Source organism: Danio rerio, chromosome 18 (assembly GCF_049306965.1).
Source record: "Danio rerio strain Tuebingen ecotype United States chromosome 18, GRCz12tu, whole genome shotgun sequence".
NCBI classification, from domain to species: Eukaryota; Metazoa; Chordata; class Actinopteri; order Cypriniformes; family Danionidae; genus Danio; species Danio rerio.
In genome coordinates this window covers 53,640,122-53,658,829 of record NC_133193.1, presented here as the reverse complement: position 1 = coordinate 53,658,829, position 18,708 = coordinate 53,640,122, and the positions used below count along the sequence as shown (strand labels likewise).

The 18,708-nt window shown below is 33.8% G+C and overlaps 2 protein-coding genes across 10 annotated transcripts in view; one reads left to right on the top strand and one right to left on the bottom strand.

Moving 5' to 3' along the window:
* Window positions 1-1,259: 1,259 nt before the first annotated feature.
* ubl7b (ubiquitin-like 7b (bone marrow stromal cell-derived)) lies at window positions 1,260-13,801 on the bottom strand. Of its 8 annotated transcripts, none has more exons than XM_068214734.2 (12): window positions 13,382-13,801; window positions 9,658-9,937; window positions 7,340-7,517; window positions 5,440-5,559; window positions 5,282-5,364; window positions 4,224-4,308; window positions 4,050-4,107; window positions 3,616-3,746; window positions 3,489-3,538; window positions 2,194-2,358; window positions 1,651-1,743; window positions 1,260-1,459 (listed from the first exon to the last, which is right to left on the bottom strand). In XM_068214734.2, exons 3-12 carry the CDS (start codon window positions 7,512-7,514, stop codon window positions 1,322-1,324), a joined length of 1,098 nt encoding a protein of 365 aa, XP_068070835.1. In that variant the 5' UTR covers window positions 7,515-7,517; window positions 9,658-9,937; window positions 13,382-13,801; the 3' UTR covers window positions 1,260-1,321.
* cd276 (CD276 molecule) overlaps window positions 9,776-18,708 on the top strand; it is an 80,710-nt gene continuing 71,777 nt past the window's right edge. Inside the window, exons 1-3 of one of the 2 annotated variants that reach the window (XM_021467709.3) lie at window positions 9,776-9,959; window positions 10,408-10,483; window positions 17,201-17,310. In XM_021467709.3, the coding sequence (XP_021323384.1) occupies window positions 17,265-17,310 (46 nt within the window). In that variant the 5' untranslated portion in view covers window positions 9,776-9,959; window positions 10,408-10,483; window positions 17,201-17,264. The remainder of the gene's footprint in view (window positions 9,960-10,407; window positions 10,484-17,200; window positions 17,311-18,708) is intronic. The other variant, NM_001080622.2, reaches the window with a different exon arrangement.

Below are 18,708 nucleotides of genomic sequence, written 5' to 3'. Positions count from 1 at the left end.
CAGACAATAATAATAATAAAAGTGATGATGTTAAGTATAGAAATACCAATATTAATGATGATATTAATAATATTAATACTAATACTAATGCTAGTGGTTTAACAAAATATTATAAAAGTAATAGGTATCTACATGCTGCTGATTATAATAATTAAGATGTTTAGCATAAAATAAAATGATTATTAGTAAAAAAAATTAGTGATGGGCATCACAGTGGCACAGGTCACTGGTTCGAGTCCCAGCTGGGTCAGATGGTATTTCTGTGTGGAGTTTGCATGTTCTCCCCGTGTTGGCGTAGGTTTCAGTCCAAACACATGGGCTATGTACTAAACTGGCCGTAGTGTATGAGCGAAAAGTGTATGGGTGTTTCCTAGTACTGGGTTGCAGCTAAAAGGGCATCCGCTGTGTACAACATACGCTGGATACGTCGGCGGTTCATTCCACGGTGGCGACCCCTGATTAATAAAGGGAGTAAGCGGAAGGAAAATGAACAAATGATAAAAAGTTTAAAAAAAATATTAATTGAGAGTAAAAGGCATCTAATAATAATGATGCTAATAATGTGTAATAATACTAATATTAATGATTATAAGGATAATAGTAGTAATTATATTAGTACTAATAGGTTAAACATATTCAAATGAATAGCTAGCTATAGGCAGCTGATAGATGTTTATGACACAATAAAATAATTAATAATCAAAATGAAAACAATACTAGTCATTATAATATCAATCATATTAGGAATAATAAATTAAACTACCTTTGATGTTTGTTAATTTACAGACACAATTATTTACTATTATATTAGTTATTATTCATGATCAGGGTTAGTTAAAATCAATTTTGCACTTATAATAATGAGCATTATTGATCTTGATGAGTGAATCTCTGCACTGACTCAGTGTTAATAAACTGTCTCACAGCGCCCCCTGCTGCTCATTACCTCACATCACCACAGTGGCCTGATTTAACCGCATCTACTTCATGGATTTACTTGTAGATGTTGTGATCAAGCTGTATTTATCACTGACAATATTTCACCTCCATTTATTGATAAATCTGTTTTATCCCAATAACAAACTAAATTATTCCTACAAAGACCTTAAAGGATAAAGAAATCTCCCAATTTAAACCCAGTACACTTTCTAGATTTGATCCCTGTGCCATTTCAGCAGCAAAACCATACACACTTAAGCAGCTTCCATCGTGTTGGCAAGACTTCTACAGGTAATTCTGGACAAATCACTGAACCCAAGTTCTGAAATGAAGCTTTATTTAGGACAAAAGTAAAAAAAGAGTCAAATTAAAGTGTGTCAGACTAGAGTCCTCCTGCAAAGATGAGCTCCAGCGCGGCCTGCAGATCTCCATTAGTGGCGGTCAGAGCGCGCAGAGCCACTTCTTCATCCTGGATGCCCATATCCCTCAACTGCTGCATCTGCGGCTGCCAGCGGCCCTGCTGCACACACACACACGGACACATACATGCATTTCTTAAAGGCACGGTTCACCTGAATCATTTGTCTTTGGGTGAACTGTGGCTTTAAGACGCATAACAGTGCCCCCTGCTGTATAACAGATTTCAAAGTGGTGAATAAGAGTTGTGTTTGCTGCATTAGTGATGGTGTGTGTGTGTGTGTGTGTAGTCACCTGAAGTGAGCTCACGCCAGAGGCCTGTAGTGCCTGCTGCAGTGCGTGGCTGAAGAGACCACTGCTGACCGGAGCTCCAGCCGCAGACCCATCCTGCACAGCACAGAGAGAGCGTGTGTGTGTGTGTGTGTGATTTATATCAGGACACAAATGTTTAAAATGACATGGTTATGTCAAAGGTATCTCAAGAAAGTGGTGAATTATGAGAATATAAGGGTTGGGGGGAGAAATACAGCATACAGTTTGTACAGTATAAAAGCAATGGAAACCTATGTAATGTCCCCACAATTCAGAAAAACAAACCTGTGTGTGTGAGAGAGTGAATATAGTTATTATAGCTTAGCTTGTCTGATGATTGTTGTTGTCATGTGTGTGTTTATATGTCTGTGTATGTGTGAATCTGTGCTTATATATATATATATATATATATATATATATATATATATATATATATATATATATATATATATATATATATATATATATATATATATATATATATATATGTGTGTGTGTGTGTGTGTGTGTGTGTGTGTTTCAGACCTGTGCTGGAGCAGTGCCGCCGGCTTCAGGTGTGCTGGCTAAAGCGAGAGCGTGTGTGAGTTCACTTTGTGTGATTGGTCGAGGCCCCATGGCTCCGCTGTGAGCAAGAGTCCCCGGTCTGGACCCAGACGCTCTTAGGGGCCACGAGGAGCCGCCACGGCTGGCCTGGATCAAACAACATCACAACATTGCACATTATATCCAGGTACAGTCATACACACAGGTACAGCTAAACACACAGGTACAATAACAATCATAAAAACTCCTCCTGATCACTTCATGATCTAAACCTTATATCACAATACTATTTTCTCATTTTTACTCAATGATAATGATGATGTACTACAACTAACACTAATAGTAATAATAGTGGTAGTAATAATAGTAACAACAGTAGTAATAATAGTAATAACAGAAATAATAATAGTAATAATAATGGTAATAATAATAATAATAATAATAATATTAATGGGAAAAATATTAATAATAAAATAATAACAACAGTAATAATAACTACTAATATAAAATAGTAGGTAAAATAGTAATTATAATTGAAAATAAATAATATTGGTAGTAATAGTAAAATTAATAATAATAATAATGGTAATAATATCAATAATAATATTATTAATATTATTAATAATAATAATGATGATAATATTAATAATAATAATAATAATAATGATGATGTTAATAATAATAATAATAATGTTAATAATAATATTAGTAGTATTAGTAATATTAATAATAATAATAGTTATAATAATAATAATAATGGTTATAATAACAATAATAATAATAACAACAACAATAATAATATAAGTAATAATAATATTAATAATAATAGTAGTAATAGTAATAATAATACTATTAATAATAATATTAATATTAACAAATACTACTATTAGTAGTATTAGTAATACAAATAATAATTATGGTAATAATAATAATAATAATAATAGTAGTAATAGTAATAATAATAAAAAATTAATAATGGTAATAATAATAATAATAATTTCAATAATAATAGTAATAATAATAATAGTAATTCTAGTAATCATAGTAACAATAATAATAGTAATAATAGTAATAGTAAAAATAATAATAGTAATAATACTACTACTACTAATAATAATAATTTTAATAATAATTTTAATAATAATAGTAATAATAATAATACTACTACTACTACTACTACTAATAATAATAATAATAATAGTAGTAGTAATAGTAATATTACTAATATTATAAACAGTATTAGTAATGACAATATTAATAAAAATAGTAGATCATACCGACTGAAAATCGTCTTCATCGTCTGACATGCCATCAAACAGAAATCCTCCTGTCAACACACACGAATGTTCAGACACTGTAATTATGATCATACTCTGTGTTTTCTGCATGTTTGTCAGTGTTTACCGGGCATCTGGCTGTATGAACTGGCCGCTGTGCTGCGTGAGGAGCCGCTGCTGGACTGACCGGAGCTGCTGGTCACTGAGTGCAGGATTAATATAATGGCATTAACCAGCGACGGGTGAGACCTGATCAACCTGACCGAGAAAACAGACCACGATCACTGATTAATCACACCTGCTGTTACGATGCAGTTTCTTCAATCCAATCACAAGTGGACAGTGTGTGGTGCATACGGAGAGGAGAGAGTGGTATTAGAGAAAGCCAATACCACCCTTTATACTCAGAGAATTGATTAAAGTGGACAAATGAGACGTGTTTAAATGCAATGTGTGAATGGTAATGTGTCTCTTTTGTCCATTTGTGATCAAATTACCTAAAAGCATCGTAATACCAGGTGTAAATATGTCCAGAGATTAATAGTGTTCAGAGATACTCACGTGTCCAGCAGGTTTGGGTCTGTGAACTGAACGAACAGATCCTTATCCTGAAGCACAGCTGTAAAACACATCAGCTCATCAGACATTTCTCTATATAAATCCATCATGCGTGAGTGAGTGAGTGAGTGAGTGAGGGAGGGAGGGAGGGAGGGAGGAGTTTGTAAGTAAATGTACCTAATGCGACCGGGTCTGAGCTGAGGCCTGGAGATGCCACGATGATCTGGTCCAGCGACTCTTTATTGGCCAGCATCTTAAACACCTGAAGATCAATGAGAGAGTGCTGAACTGCTTCAGTAAAGCTCCAGCAAAGTGCTTTGAACTGTGCATTTAATTAATTCCATGTTTGATGTAACCTAGACTGAAACATGAAGAGAGGGCGGGGCATAGAGTAGCTCCTCCCCTCTTTAAAAAAAACCCCCAATGGTGTTGTTTTATCACAGCTCTGCCAGGGAGAGTAGATGAGATCAAGCGCTTTAAATGAAAAGCCAATGAGAAGAAGGGGGCGGGGCAAGTCAGAGACTAGAGAGCATTTGATTGGTCAGAAGGTTTAATAAGAAACTGAAGATCCATTTAGGCGGAAGAGACAAACTGCAAGCTTTACATGCTTATATCAGTTATATATATATATATATAGCATGTAAAGCTTATATCAGCTTATAGCACATTCACACACACACTCATACACTATGGACAATTTAGCCTAACCAATTCACCTGTACTGCATGTCTTTTGGACTGTAGGGGAAACCGGAGGAAAACCCACAGGAACTGCATAGTTTATCTCCAACCACCTCCAACTCACACCAGCTTAAGAGTCTCTAGTAGTTGATACCTTGATTAGTTGGATTGGCTGTGTTTGATTAGGGTTGGAGCAAAACTGTGCAGAACTGAGGCAGGAACCCGGTTTGAGAGCACCGCTCTACAACAATAACTAATATTTTTACATTACTGTGAGGGTTGGGATAGCGGTAAATGATCATAAAATATGATTTAATTGTTCATTTAATAAATAATATGAACATTACTCTGCGTAATTACTGTATTTACATGACTGTGAGGGTTTGGGTAGGGGGAGATGTTTATAAAATACATATAATGTATAATTTTATAAATTGCATAATTAATTCTTGTTAACCTCTGGCCACAGCTGTATCCCTTCTAGCAACAACCACATTTGCCCACTGAAAACTACAGGAGTGACGTGTCTTGTATTTTATCTAGAGTCTTTGGTACCGCTTCTCTGTATGTTGCATTGGAGAGCATCGCGGCCTGAAGCATCCTGAACTCTCTGGCGGCTGCAGATCTGTTGACGGGCTCTAAAAGATGCAGAAACACATCACAGACAGAATATAATTCAGGAATGTCTCATCAGAAATGAGCTCTAAACACACCAGGCTGGATCTCCGGCTCCGGCCACGTCTTCTTGATGATATGCAGAGTTGATCCAGACTTGATGCCGTACGAATCTAGTGTGAGATCATCCTTCAGCACACAGCCGCAGTGCACAAAATCTGCAGAAGAGCATGCTGTTAGATGAAGACACAGATCTCATATTACGATATACAGTTGGAGAGTTTAAATGTATTTATACATTTATTAATTATTTCCCAAGTGATGCTTAACAGAGCAAAGACATTTTTCACAGCATTTACTATTATATTTTTCTTCTGGAGAAAGTCTTATTTTGTTAAGTATGGCTGAAATTAAATAATAATAATAATACATTTAAAAACCCTAATACCTAAACCCAACTAATACCTTATTAACTATTAATAAAGCTGCCAATTAGTATATTATTGAGCTAAAAATCAGATAATAATGGTTTGTTAATTGTAAGAATTGTACATTCAAATAAAATGCGACCAAAATATCTAATGATTATATCTTAAAGTGTACAATGCTGAGCATAACTGAGTACACCCCTCAAAAATCTGTCTTTTACATTAATATTTTCTACAGGATGTTTTTATTCATTCATTCATTTTCTTTTCGGCTTAGTCCCTTTATTAATCAGGGGTCGCCACAGCGGAATGAACCGCCAACTATCTATCCATACATCCATCTATCTATCTATAATAATATATTTTTTTTATTATTATTTTGCTCATAACTCATGACACATTCTTTGTAAAACTTGCCTTTGATTATATTTCTGGAAGAACATTGTACATTCACCCTGATAATTTTAAATAAACATGTAATAATAAATGAATGAATAAACAAACAAACAAATAAATAAATAAATAAATAAATAAATAATTGAATAAATAAATAAATAAATAAATAAATAAATAAATAAATAAATGAATGAATAAATGAATGAATAAATAAATGAATGAATAAATAAATGAATAAATAAATGAATAAATAAATAAATGAATGAATAAATGAATGAATGAATAAATAAATGAATGAATAAATAAATAAATGAATAAAATAAATGAATGAATAAATAAATAAATAAATAAATGAATAAATAAATAAATGAATAAATAAATACATGAATAAAAAAAATAAATGAATAAATAAATACATGAATAAATGAATGAATGAATGAATAAATAAATAAATGAATAAAAAATAAATGAATAAATAAATGAATGAATAAATAAATTAATAAATGAATGAATGAATAAATAAATGAATGAATAACTAAATAAATGAATAAATAAATAAATAAATGAATAAATAAATGAATAAATAATTAATTAAATAAATAAATAAATAAATGAATGAATAAATAAATTAATGAATAAAATAAATAAATGAATGAATAAATAAATGATCGAATAAATAAATTAATAAATTAATGAATGAAAAAATAAATGAATTAATAAAATAAATAAATGAATGAATAAATAAATGAATAAATAAATGAATAAAAAATAATGAATAAATAAATAAATGAATAAATAAATAAATAAATGAATAAATAAATAAATGTTGAGATGTTTCACAAAAACTCATTTATTCATTTTCTTTTCGGCTTAGTCCCTTTAATAATCAGGGGTCGCCACAGTGGAATGAACTGCTAATCGAACCAGCGACCTTCTTGCTGTGAAGCGGTAATAATTGAATTTAAATGTGTTATCTGTATATTCCTGAAGATATTCGATGCCCAAACTCTTATTTTAATGAATATAACCGCTTCATAAAACTGTTTAATTGCACAGTAATATAGTCTATATTCACTGAGAGTTAGATTAAAATATGAGTAAGCACTGTATGTCTTATGGACAAAATAAAAAGTGTCATATTATGGTCTATAATATCTTCTGCAGCAGAACTGACCGATGAGATCGGGGTCGGGCAGAGAGTCTGATAACTGCACTGAGATCAGCTGCTTGAGCGTGGACACCTGATATCCTCCTGGATGAACATCTCCAGGTTCAGGATCTGGAAACTGGAACAGTGCTTTGGGTTTGTCGCTGACTTTCAGAGAGAGATGCCAAGCTGAACTCGCCATATTCTGCAGAACAAACAACAACACACAGATGGTTATTCGTGTAAAATCATATACGAGGAGAATTTCTTTATGCACTCTGTGATTCAGACATTTAGGGCTATTTTAAAGTCGTATTTTGATTATTAGGGGTGGCACGGTGGTGCAGTGGGTAGCACAATTGTCTTACAGCAAGAAGGTCGGTGGTTTGAGTCTCAGCTAGGTCAGTTGGTGTTTCTGTGTGGAGTTTGCATGTTCTCCCCGTGTCGGTGTGGGTTTCCTGCGGATGATCCAGTTTCTCCCACAGTCCAAACACATGCGCTATACGGGAATTGATCAACTAAATGGTCTGTAAGGTGTATTTGTGTATGTCCTGGTCCTCCAGGTTGGGGGTTGAGTGTTGGGATAACGACCCACATCGTAAAATAGATGTTACGAAACACCAACATGGTGCAGCTAAATGTCAACTTCCATAAACAGCCCTGGGAGTGTGTATTTATTTTCATTATTATCACTATTATACTAATATTTAAAGTCCACATAAAATAATTAATAATTAATAAATAATAAACAATTGATTCACTAATGCTGTCAAAAGATTAACCGTAATTAATTGGATCCAAAATAAAAGTTCATATATTTGTTTGTTTATATATAATACACATACAAATTATTTCCAAATACGCATTTGTATTTTATCTACATTATCTTGGATGGGATTAATGTTTTGAAAGCACTAAACTGTATATAATAAATATACACAGCACATATAAAACACATATAATGTAAACAAATGAAACACACGAACGTAAACCTGTTTAATCTGCTAATGACGCCTTTGCACAATTAAGCAAACCTAATAAATACAAACAACCTGTTCTGGTGAACTGTGATCAGTCAAATGGGAAAGTATGGCATTATCATCATCATTGATATCATTATTACTGTTAGTAAAAACCTGGCTCAGTGTTGTTTTGGTATCAGTTCCTGCTCTCACTTTCAGTTTTACAGGCAGTTTAAAGCACAAATGATAGATTATCTTATTAACATCGATTAGCTATCGATCTCAGACACAACATCTGAACACCTGATCACGGTGAGGATTAAATAATAATCAAAAAGACCAAAATATTACCGGTTTATCCCGATTTGTTCATCCAGCAGTCGGTGAGGCAGCGTTTTGTCAACAGCTGATGGAAGGATGTGACGCCACGCACAGTTTCCTCCGACCGACAAAATAAAAGTCTTGCAAACATGTCTTAAAGACACAGACGCGCGCATTATGTCTCATTTTGCATCTGTAAATGATGTGCATAAGCATAAAATAAAAATGGTATGGCATAATTTATATTTTATATGTTTGTCATTTAAAAAATCAGAAATAGTTTTACGGCTCTGCGACCCCAAGTGGGCTTCAGGGGCACTGCAGGGAGAACACTTTTTCCATTGAAACCTGTTTTAAAATCAGTAATTTCTAAATGTTTTATTGAAATGAAATGTGAATCAAGAAGTAGTATTATAGTGATAAAAACCAAAGCAAACCCTAAAAGGACATTTGCCCCCCTCATGGTGATTTCTTTGTAAAGTTTGGAACTCTTTGGAACCTCTGGTGGTAACAAGATACCCTGGAGCCTTTCCTCTTAATTACATTAACTAATTTATTTACATTATTTTATTATTTCACTTCAATAACAATAATTACATTATACTTTTATTATTATTATATTATTGTTGTTATTACATGACATATTTTAAAACAGGCCAAATATGTTATATAATATAATATAATATATTGGTTCATTCATTCATTTTCTTGTTGGCTTAGTCCCTTTATTAATCTGGGGTCGCTACAGCGGAATGAACCGCCAACTTATTGAGAATTGGTTTTACGCAGCGGATGCCCTTCCAGCCGCAACCCATCTCTGGGAATGTAATATAATATAATATAATATAATATAATATAATATAATATAATATAATATAATATAATATAATGTAAAAGTTAGTTTACTATATTATAATATATAACAAAATATTTTATAGGTTCTATTAACTTTTTTTGCTTTTGTAAAATACGGAGATAGACCATGTTTTTTCTTTCTTTCTTTCTTTCTTTCTTTCTTTCTTTCTTTCTTTCTTTCTTTCTTTCTTTCTTTCTTTTAATTACCGTTATTGTTAAAATATAGAGAGCGGCCGTGATTGGCTGAGCTGCTCCAGAAGTGCTGACGTCACCAGGCTGGACCGAGCGCAGGAATGGTATAGGAGTGGTTTATTATTCACTTTCCGAGTCCGACCGGAGGAAAAAATTGAACCAGCTGGACTCGAGCAGCCGCTGTTTCCCTCATCATCATCATTTCTGCGGATAAACATGAGCTTCCAGAGAGTTCACCGGAGCTGAGGGCCTGATCGGGAATGCCGGAGCCCGCAGAGAGTGCCTTTTCCCCGGTCTGCTGATACAGAGAAGCCGCGGTGAGTAAAAAAACTGCAATAACCGCCACACATTCAAACTCATTATTAACTGCCACAAATTTTAACTTCTCAATAACCGACACGCATTTAAACTCCTCAGTAACCGCCACACATTTAAACTCCCAATAACTGCCACAAATAACCGTCACTCGTTTAAACTCCTCAATAACCGCCTCACACTAAGCGCCACTTATTTCAGTTTATATCGTCAAAGAGCAATGTTAGAATAAACTGCGCGGAGAAAGCGAATCAATGAACCGGTGTCGATCGGGATGAGTGAACCGGAGATTCAAAGTTCCTCTCATAGTGAAACAACGCTGCTTTTTAACTGTTTAGGTTTTATTTGACTTGTGTTTTATGGTTGCTGGATAGACGAGCTGTTTCTCTAAAGCTCAATTTTACTAACCCGGGTGTCAGATTATCAGGGGTTTTTATTCTCCTCCTCCAGCCGAACCCTGTACTCTTTTGTCTGGACTGGAGCGCCACACCCGCCGGACACTCGGAGACTGCGCTCTTAAATTGAGGTAACGTTAAAGTTGGTTTTATATTCGCACATTCGTTCAGTGACAACTTGTGACGTGGTTCCTATTGATTACTACCGCCACAAATACATATACATACAATTTTTCACTCCATAGCGAGATGTTAGTGTCCTAATAGTGTTTTTAGCGACATATATGTATTTCAGCATCTCAAAAAATGTGTTTAAGGGTTTCATGACCTTTTAATTGACTGTGAACAATGTTGTGTTTTGATAGAAATTGACAGCTAACAGGATTTTCATCTTTAGAATTGGCAAAGAATATTCTGAAATTATATTATTTAAGTAGAAGTCCCAATGTGCAAATATGAAACCAACTTTACCTCAGTAGATGATTTCCCGAAATTGCAAATAATACTGAAATCATACTATTAAGGAGAAAGTCTGAGTATGCAAACATAAACAAACTTCACCTCAATTTTTGAGAAGCGGGACAAAACAGAGTTCAAAACTAAAAAACAATTTTGAAAATCTGATGATGTTGTTATTTAAGACATTTTTCTTTTACAAAACACATTAGATGTGTTTGCAAATAAAAAATTTTTTTAGATGTAAAGACAATGTGAAGTGCTGTAAATTCATTCATTTTCTTTTCGGCTTACTAATTTCTTGTTTTATCATGTCATCCTTTTATTTTATTTTCATTCATTTTCTTTTGGCTAAGTATCTTTATTAATCTGGGGTCTTCAACCCTGGAATGAACTGCCAGCTTATCCAGCATGTGTTTTACACAGTGGATGCCCTTCCACCTGCAACCCAGTACTGGGAAACATCCATACACACTCATCCACACACACTCTAGACAATTTTAGCTTATCCAATTCACCTGTACTACATGTGTTTGGACTTGGACCTGGAGGAAACCCATGCAAACACAGAGAGAACATGCAAACTCCATACAGAAACACCAACTGACCAAGCTGGGGCTCGAATCAGCAACCTTCTTTCTTTCTTTTCTTTCGACTAGCTACTGTGCTATTGTGCTGCCCTGCTGTAAATTTGTTGTAATAAAGTTATATTAAAGGGGATAGTTGTGTTAAAGATATTCCTTTTTTAATACCAGGTCTCACTGGAAGAAGAGACAGTACTGTCTCAATGGGATCTCCTGGCTAAATAAAGGAAATAAATAAATAAATAAATAAATACCTTATAATATTAACTATTAATAATATTTAAAATTGAAATCTAATAACAGTTAGAGTTTATAGTTTAAAGTTCATAGTAGTTACATTTTAACTAAGAATTTAAAAGATTATTAATTGAAACTGTGTATAGCTTTAAAAAAATGTAGTTGAAACCTGATTAACATAACTAAAACTAAGTTGAAGTAACAAACACATTTGTTATCATGACAAATGTAAACTTAATCTTTTTATCAAGTTAAAAAATGTAACTGAAACATCATTTAAAATAAGTTAAATAACATAAAAAACAATTGTTGTCATCATGCCTTTTTTCATGTTATTTGTTTATGATGAGATTTACAGCTGATTCAGCGTCTCATGTCCAGCTCTGAAGTGCTGCTATATTACACTCCATCTGTAAAACATCAGAGATTTATTGCCGGTCTAGACAAACTCTTAAACATCAGAGACTCTGAACCTGAGAGCAGCACAAAAAATACGCTGTAAAATTAAAAGTTTAAACTTTCAACTCGAGCAAATGAGCTCGTTAAAGTTTAATTTGGTCAAATGAGTCAAGTGTTTTCAATGCTATATTAAATTAAATCTATGTTCAATGGCTATTTTAATGTTTTAAATGTAAAAATGTGGTTCAGATTGTTCTGTCATCACTCAGCGAAGCAAATATATTTATATAAAAATACAACACTATTTCGGAGCCATTTGAAATTTAATATAAACTTCTTATTGCCAGATCGGGGAATTCTATTGGTTTAAAGGAGAGGGGTGCACCGTAAAAAGGCTGGGCTTCACACAATCGATTTGTGTTGGGACAATGTAAAGGAATTGATTTAACGTAGAAGTTTTTGAAAACTGAAGTGGAATAAACATTAAACACGGGGGGCATGGTGGCTCAGTGGTTAGCACTGTGGCCTCACAGCAAGAAGGTCGCTGGTTCGAGTCCCGGCTGGGTCAGTTGGTGTTTCTGTGTGGAGTTTGCATGTTCTCCCCGTGTTGGCGTGGGTTTCCTCCGGGTGCTCCGTTTTCCCCCACAGTCCAAACACATGCGCTATAGAGGAACTGATGTATTTAACTGGCCGTAGTGTATGAGTGTGTATGGGTGTTTGCCAGTACTGGGTTGCAGCTGTATACAACATATGCTGGAATATTGGTGTCTCGTTCCGCTGTGGCGACCTCAGATAAATCAGGGACTAAGCCGAAGGAAAAATGAATGAATGAATGACCATAAAACAATTTAGCTGTCCCCTCAAAAAACTCTTTGTTTTCAGCTCAATTTAAATAATTAGATTAAACAAACAGCAAATGTCATTCTATAAGTGTAAAGAATAAAGGCTTCAGATGACAATTAATGAGCGAATTAATGATACCGATGTCATTTTGTCTGGTTATAAAAAGGCATGGGCTGGTATAAGATTGTGATGGTATGATAACCTTGGATGTATATTTCATGGTATCATGATATTGTGATTACTGCTCTAAAATATTTTCTTTTTAAATGTCTGGGTAAAACACAACAACTTTTTTCCCCTTTTAAACGCAATATATTTTAATTTGGGAAACATTTAAGATGGTAAACATGTCAGACTGAATAATTAAAATGAATTATTGACTTCTGCTGTCTTCATTTGTTTCAAAAACACAGATTTTTTACATTTTAAAATGGCATTTTTAGATATCTTTTCTGCTGGAAATACTGTTGTACTAAAAAAAAAATGTAAATAAAAAAATCTTACTCATACCTTAGAAGCGGTATAGCAGAAAACTTTGATGCTTTTAAAACCGTGAATTTTCCAAACCCCGGTATACCTGGAACACGGTTATCATCCCATACCTAGTTATAAACAGCAGCAAAACTGTCCTGAAAATCACAGACAAAGTGGTCCAGTCCAGCAAAAACAGTCTGAGCGATTCTGAGAATCCAGAAGGAAGGAATGAGGAAAAAGTGCCTCAGAGTATTTGTTAAAAGTTGATAAAGTATAAAGAGTCCAGATTAGTCATTGTGTGCTTTAATGGAAGAGACGAGGGTTTGATGTTTTCCCCAGAAGTAAATAGTGCTGATCTGCTGTTTTCTGACCACATGTTGTGCTGAACGCAGAGTTTAGTCACTGAGGAAGTTTGATTCTGACGACACACACTCTCATATTACTCACATTACACTGACCTACTGGAAAGAGTCCAGTCATGACCGGCTCACACAGTCACATACACACACTCACTAGTGCACACTGTCACTTACACACACTCAATAGTGCACACTGTCACATATACACACTCAATAGTGCACACTGTCACATACACACACTCACTAGTACACACTGTCACATATACACACTCACTAGTGCACACTGTCACTTACACACACTCAATGGTGCACACTGTCACATACACACTCACTAGTGCACACTTTCACATATACACACTCACTAGTACACATTGTCACACACAGTGTTGGGGAAAGAACTTCTCTTCTGAGAACTCCTGAGCCAGAGCCGTACGTGCCGTATATACAGATTAATGACTGTTTTAAGCAGTGTATTTGCTGCTGTTGTGCTTTTAGTGTTGTTAGTACAGTAACATTAGTGTGCATTAGGGTTGTAACAATATACCGGTATGACGGTTTACCACGATTTGAACGTGCACGATTATCATACCATGAACAATTGCGTATCAACGGTTTTAACCCTTAAAGATCGAGACAGCCGCCCGCGGCTAAAAATAAGTATTGCTCTTAAATGTTTAATAACTTTTGATCCGCTGATCCGATTCATACAATTCAAAGATTGGCATAAAGAAGAGAATCTCAGCTTTCCAGTGCTGTATCACATAACATTCGCGGACTTTCGGAGTCTCCGGAATCAGTGTGGTTACGTCATCAACATTTGACAACGCTGATTTGACAAAGAAACGCTCGTCACTGTGTCTCCGGACAAATCAGACATGATACATTGATGCATTGTCCCTCCTCCATGCCCAGATTGGTTCAAACTCGCTATATCACAACCAATAAGCATAGGTTTCGCTTTTGTTTGTGGACCAAGCTTTTTGAACAACACGGAATGAGAGATAGGCATACATTTATGCGCGGCTAAATAAAACGCAAAAAAAAAAAGTTTTGCATGAAATAATTCTCATACTAAGTACTTTTGCATGCACAGCAGCACAGAAACAGGACAAAACAGTGACACAGCAAAGACGAACTGCTGCTCTTGCTGTTTTCAAAAGACGCAAATAAAGATGCAGCTGTTTGTCTGCATTGCAGACAACCATATCCAAATCCATATCAATAGACAACCATATCCATGCTGGCACATAAAACCTAAGGATGTTCCATATTGAATCTAGTTTCGTTATGTAACTATTTAGTATAGTAAATATTTATATCTATTTTTACTGAGGATTTGCACCATGTTTATTTGGACTTTATTTGGACTTTGACACATTATTTATTATTTTCTTATTTTTATTTGTTCATTGTAAGTGGTGTTGTTTATAGTAACTAAAAATATATTATTTGGAAAAAGTCAAATTTGCTTCACTGTTCTATTATTTTGTAACATTTGTAACATACCGTATACCGCGAAACCGTCAAACCGTGGTATTGTTTTAGACGATTATCATACCGTGAAAAATTCATACCGTTACAACCCTAGTGTGCATTGAGACTATAATCCCCCTTTCCTTCCTTTCTTCATATGTTCAGAATAATGACAATACCTCCAGCATTGCCATCTTGCTTTCTGTCTGTTCCTGTATTCCCTCATTACTCATCATGCATCAATTTTAAATGCAGAAATGTGTTTTTTTAAGCTAATTAATTAAACTAAATGGTAACTTGCATTACATTAAAAAAAGTATCTAAAATGTTATTACTTTAAGTAATTTGTTCAAGTGTTTTTGTTTCAGTGTTTGTTCAGAACTGCTCAGAGGAGATCAGACTGTGTCCAGGCAGCTGTTTGTGTCCATCAGTGTGTGAAAGATAAATCATATTGGGCTTTTGTGTATTTCTAGCTTTACTTTAATGTTTTGTCGCCTTTTCATACTAATAAATGTAATTGTGTATTTTCATACATAAAAGTGGTGGGGGTCAGAGAGATTTATCCTTTTTTATTCTCTTAGGCTGATTTTTTTTGGTCAAAAATACAATAAAATGTGTTATAATTTAAAGTGAATTTAGTTTTTTTAATACAGTGCCCAGGATAAACCGCCTAAAGATCTCTTTTAAATTAATTTTTTTTACAGGATGGTTTACGATTAGTCAGTATCAAAGCCCAAACTGGAACTAATCCAAGAAAATTACTTGAGATCACAGTGCAAATATTATCTGAAAAATGGATAAAAATAGAAATTTCCAAACTCAACTTATTTGTGCTGTGCACTGTATATATGTTAAAATATATATATGGTTAGGATAATTATGCAAGTTATTGCACAATGATGGTTTGTTTTGTAGACTGTTGTAAAAATATAGCTTAAAGGGGCAAATAATATTGACCTTAAAATGTTTATTTTAAAAAATGAGAAGAAAATAATATTATCTGACTATAGTGTGACAATTTCCTTGCTCTGTTCAACATCATTTAGGAAATATTTAAAAAAGAAAAAAAAAATCACAGAGGGTTAATAATTCTGCCTTCAACCATATATATATATATATATATATATATATATATATATATATATATATATATATATATATATATATATATATATATATATATATATATATAATTAATTAATTAATTATTTATTTATTTAGCAAAAGTAGAAGTTTCTTGCTGCTTATTGTATTGCAGTGGTGTAACGTGACCCAGAGCTCTGAAACGAATCATTCATGTGTGTCTAGTAAATGACTAATAGTTTTGGATTAAACAAAATTCTCTCCTGACTTTTTTGCTGAACACGCATGGATATGAATATTCTATATATATATAAATATACTGTAACATTATGCATGTCACTTTCAATCAAATGAATGAATCCTTGAAGATAAAAGTTGTGCAAAATCATATGGATTCCAATATTATGAACTATACAGATGTTTCTTGTATGACTATCAGCGTAAGGTCCACCCAGATATGTTGGGTCTTTAGGGAATCTGTCAGCACAGGAAAGAAAACAAACCATTTAACCTGGCTTTAAGAGGTTTTGTCTTCTTTCCCAATTTAAGGGAAGGAGAGTAAGAGGAAATGACAAAGAGATGGAAATATTGGGACCAGACTTAACAGGAAGCACCTGAATGTAAAATTAGATATAGAAACGCCTCGGTCAGCAATAATATGACCACACATCCTTTCTGATGCCACAGGAAATAAGTGCTTCTAGTGTTCAGAATAAAGCAGAATGAGACACACACACACACACACACACACACACACACACACACTCTCAAAAACTCTTTTACTCACATACACACACACACACACACACACACACACACACACACACACACACACACACACACACACACACACACACACAGATTTCCAGTCTTCCACTCCATCAGTCACTGAGCTCCAGGTTAATCAGTCTCTCTCTCTCTGTCTGTGTTTTTCCTGCAGTGTCGTGATTGAAGGATCTGCCCTGCTGTCTCACACACACACACACTCTCACGTCTGCGTCGTCATGTTGGCCCTCCTGCTGTTTTCTCTGCTGGTGCTTCAGTCTCACGGTGGGTGATGTTCATTTCTCCACACGCCGATTACACACACATCACAACCTGAACACCTCAATGCCACAACACACACACACACACACACACACACACACACACACACACACACACACACACACACACACACACGTTAACCAGCACACTGCATCTCTGCTCAGGCCCGTGCATGACTTTATACATGTCCTGCTGTATTTATTTTTTCTGCACTCAATTTCAAAAGTTTAGCTTTTAAGTTTAGGCCTTATGTGTGCTGTTGGGTCATTTTCATCCACTCTGGGCTGATTTTGAGTCTTGATTTAGTCACAAATTTGTTTGTGTTATAACAAATGTTATAATTTTAATCTTATTTTGACTTATATTTTGGGAAAATGTTTAAAAACTCAACAATGCACTCTGGGAAAATTGACCTCCCTTTGGTTACATTGGGAACTGTTTCTGCCCCATTGACTTCCATAATAATCACATTGACTGCAAAGCCATGACCGCATATAATCATGCATTCTTGAGTGTAGCTGGTTGGTGGAATAAATAATATTTTACAGTATATTTATTCCCTTTGAAAAGAATGTATATATATATATATATATATATATATATATATATATATATATATATATATATATATATATATATATATAATAAACAGGGTGTCCGTGGGGTCTTAAAATGTGTTAAAATGTCTTAAATATCAAAAGCTAAATTTTAGGCCTTGAAAAGTCTTAAATATACTAAAATGTCATGTTATAGGTCTTAAATCTTTTTTAAACAGGTCTTAATTTTCATTTGTTCATGTATAGCTACCCAATCTGGACATTAACACCCATACAGTCACCAACAATTAATCTCAATAAAACTCAACACTTTGTATTTAAAAATAGCATTTAATTACTTTCCTTACAGTGACATTTGCTTAAAAGTTCCTAATGTATTTACTGCTGAGGATTTTGTCCTGACCCAAAATTGTCATTATTAAATTATTATTGTAGACTGAAGTAATTGACAGCTAAGTTTTGTTTTATTCTTGGTAAGGGTTATTGGGTTTGTGAATGGATATAATTGAAAAGTAATAATAAATATTCAAATTAAATTATTGTTATTTTTATTGTATTATTAAATGTGTTAATTTTTAATCATTATTTGTTAAGGTGAGTGGAAATCTTTTGTAACTGGGCTATTGGAAAACAAATCCTTAAATTGTATTCACAATGGTCTTAAAAACGTCTTTAAAGTCTTAAATTTAACTTGGTGAAATCTGCAGAAACCCTGGTAAAATTATTACTGTTTTTACAATATGTTTGATCTAATAAATGCAGCCTTAATATTTTAAAGAGCCTTTAAAAAACAATAATTTTAATTAATAATTAATAATTCTTACATTTTAATTGCTAATGAAAA